The sequence below is a fragment of the Gavialis gangeticus genome, unplaced genomic scaffold (genome assembly GCF_001723915.1).
Source record: "Gavialis gangeticus isolate Ggan-Ray unplaced genomic scaffold, GavGan_comp1, whole genome shotgun sequence".
NCBI lineage: Eukaryota > Metazoa > Chordata > Crocodylia > Gavialidae > Gavialis > Gavialis gangeticus.
The window spans coordinates 34,361,038-34,363,438 of NW_017729034.1; the positions used below are offsets into that span (position 1 = coordinate 34,361,038).

At 53.8% G+C, this 2,401-nt stretch overlaps 1 protein-coding gene across 1 annotated transcript in view; it reads left to right on the forward strand.

Moving 5' to 3' along the window:
• Positions 1 to 215: 215 nt before the first annotated feature.
• Positions 216 to 2,401, forward strand: part of EIF2AK2 (eukaryotic translation initiation factor 2 alpha kinase 2) — a 47,422-nt gene continuing 45,236 nt past the window's right edge. The window contains exons 1-2 of the mRNA XM_019527589.1: positions 216 to 579; positions 1,459 to 1,567. Of these exons, the coding sequence (XP_019383134.1) occupies positions 267 to 579; positions 1,459 to 1,567 (422 nt within the window). The 5' untranslated portion in view covers positions 216 to 266. The remainder of the gene's footprint in view (positions 580 to 1,458; positions 1,568 to 2,401) is intronic.

Sequence of the window (2,401 nt, forward strand, 5' to 3'; positions counted from 1 at the left end):
TCCAATACGTAAAAATAAGCACTTCTTCACTTAGGGCCCGGCGCTGATCCGGCCCTGACGGGCCAATAATGCCCCCGGGCTCCGCGTGCCTTCGCCCAGGCTCCGCTTGCCCGGCGCGCCCCCGAGAGCTCCTAGCTCGTGCGAGGCCGGGCGCAGCGCGCCGCTCCCCGCGCCTTCGCTTTCGATTCCCGGCGCGGCGCCGGGAAACGAAACTAGGCGGCTGCAGACGGCGGCGAGTGGTGCAAAGCCGAGAGCGGGCAGGCGGGATGCAAGGAGCGGGTCCCCCGGAAGCAGTGGGGAAGACACCACTTCCTCGCCCTCCCCGGGTTGGGGATCCTGTAGGAAGCATACTGCTCAAGGTTTGGCCCTCTTCTAGTCCAGGCGGCAGCTGCGTGAGGAGCTTTTCGGCAGGATCCAGCGGGAGGCAGGCAGTGGGACAGCAGCTGGAAGCGCCCTCCAGGGCTGGCGTGTGGTGCAGCCCCTGCCTGAGGCCAGATCGTCCAAGCCCCCGGGCAGAGCCATCCTCTGACCTCTACATCCCGCTGACCAGCGCAGACCTAGCGCCCACACTTCCCACAGGTAAAGCCAGGGGTCGCCCGCTGTGCCCACAACGTGCCCTGCCTTCTTTGGGGAAGGGGATGTTTGGGGGTTATGCTGTAAGGTCCTCATCTCCCCCAGACAGGCCCAGATCTGGCCCCCAGTCCCCGCATGGCAGCTGGAGTCCAAGCTTCCAAAAAGTTTTAATACGAATTTTTTCCTCCCTCCCACCCTACCTAGGCTCTTGGCGGCCCAGAGCAAACTTTTAGTCCCCCTTTGCCAGAGATCTTGATAGTAATAATCAAAAAATTACCATTTTTGGGCCCCCTTTCTGCCTGGGCCATGGGTAGTCTCCCAGTTTGCCCATGCCTGTGTCTGGCCCTGCTCCCACCCCACAGATTGCTGCTAGAAGGAGGGGGCGGGTGAAAGAAAAAAATGTGGATCCTTCATTACTTAGGGCAGGGATTCACAACGTTTATGTGCCCAAGGGCACATTCACATTTAAAAGAAAAAGCAGTGGGCATCAATATGACAACATTTTTTGTTGGAATAATTAATTTTACTGATCGGGAAAATGCAGGCAGGTACCTGAATAAGCTTCGGGGGGCGTGATGGCACCAGCAGGCACTACATTGGGAACCGCTGACTTAGGGTGACCATATTTCTTGAACCTCACTTCCTCTCTGCCTCCTCTCTCTGGCATGCTTGGCCATTTCTAAGCTGCTTGACACACCTCTTTTAGCATGCAACACATATTTTGTAGCAAAACAGCCTATAATTCTTTATGCTCATAAACACTTCCTGGATCTGTGTCTACACTTGAATTATAGGTCTGCCATCTCTGTGTTTGCTTTCTTATTTTCTTGGGGCAGAGACAAATGCTAAAAATACACATTCATTGTCAATTTTCCCCCCTTGCAGATTGGGTCGAAATGGCATCCAAGAAAAAGCTTAATGAATATTGTCAAGCACATGGATTAAAGGTGTCGTATGAGATTGTCAGGGAGGAAGGCCCACCTCATGATCCCAAGTAAGTTCATAATGGAGGCCAATAGATATCAGTGGATCTTCATTAGTAGTCTGGAAGGTGGTAGGGAGTGCACTTTCAGCAAGTTCGCAGATGACACCAAATTGGGGGAGTATGTGCTGGAAGGTAGGCCTAGGATTCAGGGAGACCTAGACAAATTGGATTATTGGACCAAAAGAAATCTCAGGAGGTTCAATAAGGGCAAGTGTAAAGTCCTGCACTTAGGATAGAACAATCCCACGCACCAGTGCAGGCTGGAAGCTGATTGGCTAAGCAGCAGCTCTGCAGAAAAGGACCTGGGGGTTACAGTGGACAATGAACTGAACATGAGTCAACAGTGTGCCCTTGTTGCCAAGATAACTAACAGCATACTGGGCTGCATTAGTAGGAGCATTGCCAGTAGATCAAGGGAAGCAATTACAGGCAGTCCTCAGACTTACGACATAATTGGTTCCTGAAAATCAGGTCATAAGTCAAAACGTGGTAACTCAGAACCAATTTTCCCACAGGAACAATGTTACAAATGGGGGATTCGTTCCTTTACCATGCTCGACACAGCTGTGTCTAGCTGGTAAGTCTGTTGTGGGGGGGAAGGGGGAGGGAAGTGGCATGGAAGGGCAGATCAATACCCTGCAGTGAGGAAGGGATTGGGGCTGGGCAAGCAGCAGGAGGGCAGAGCCCCCGCTCCCAGTGCCACTGCGCCCACCTAGAGCAGAGTGCAATGCAGCCCTGGCCCCGCCCCAACCCCATGCAGGTCCAGGCGCACATGCCCCCCATGCCCTCCTGGACCAGCAGTGCTCAGTGGCAGGAGCTGTTCCACGCCATCCCTGAGTTCTG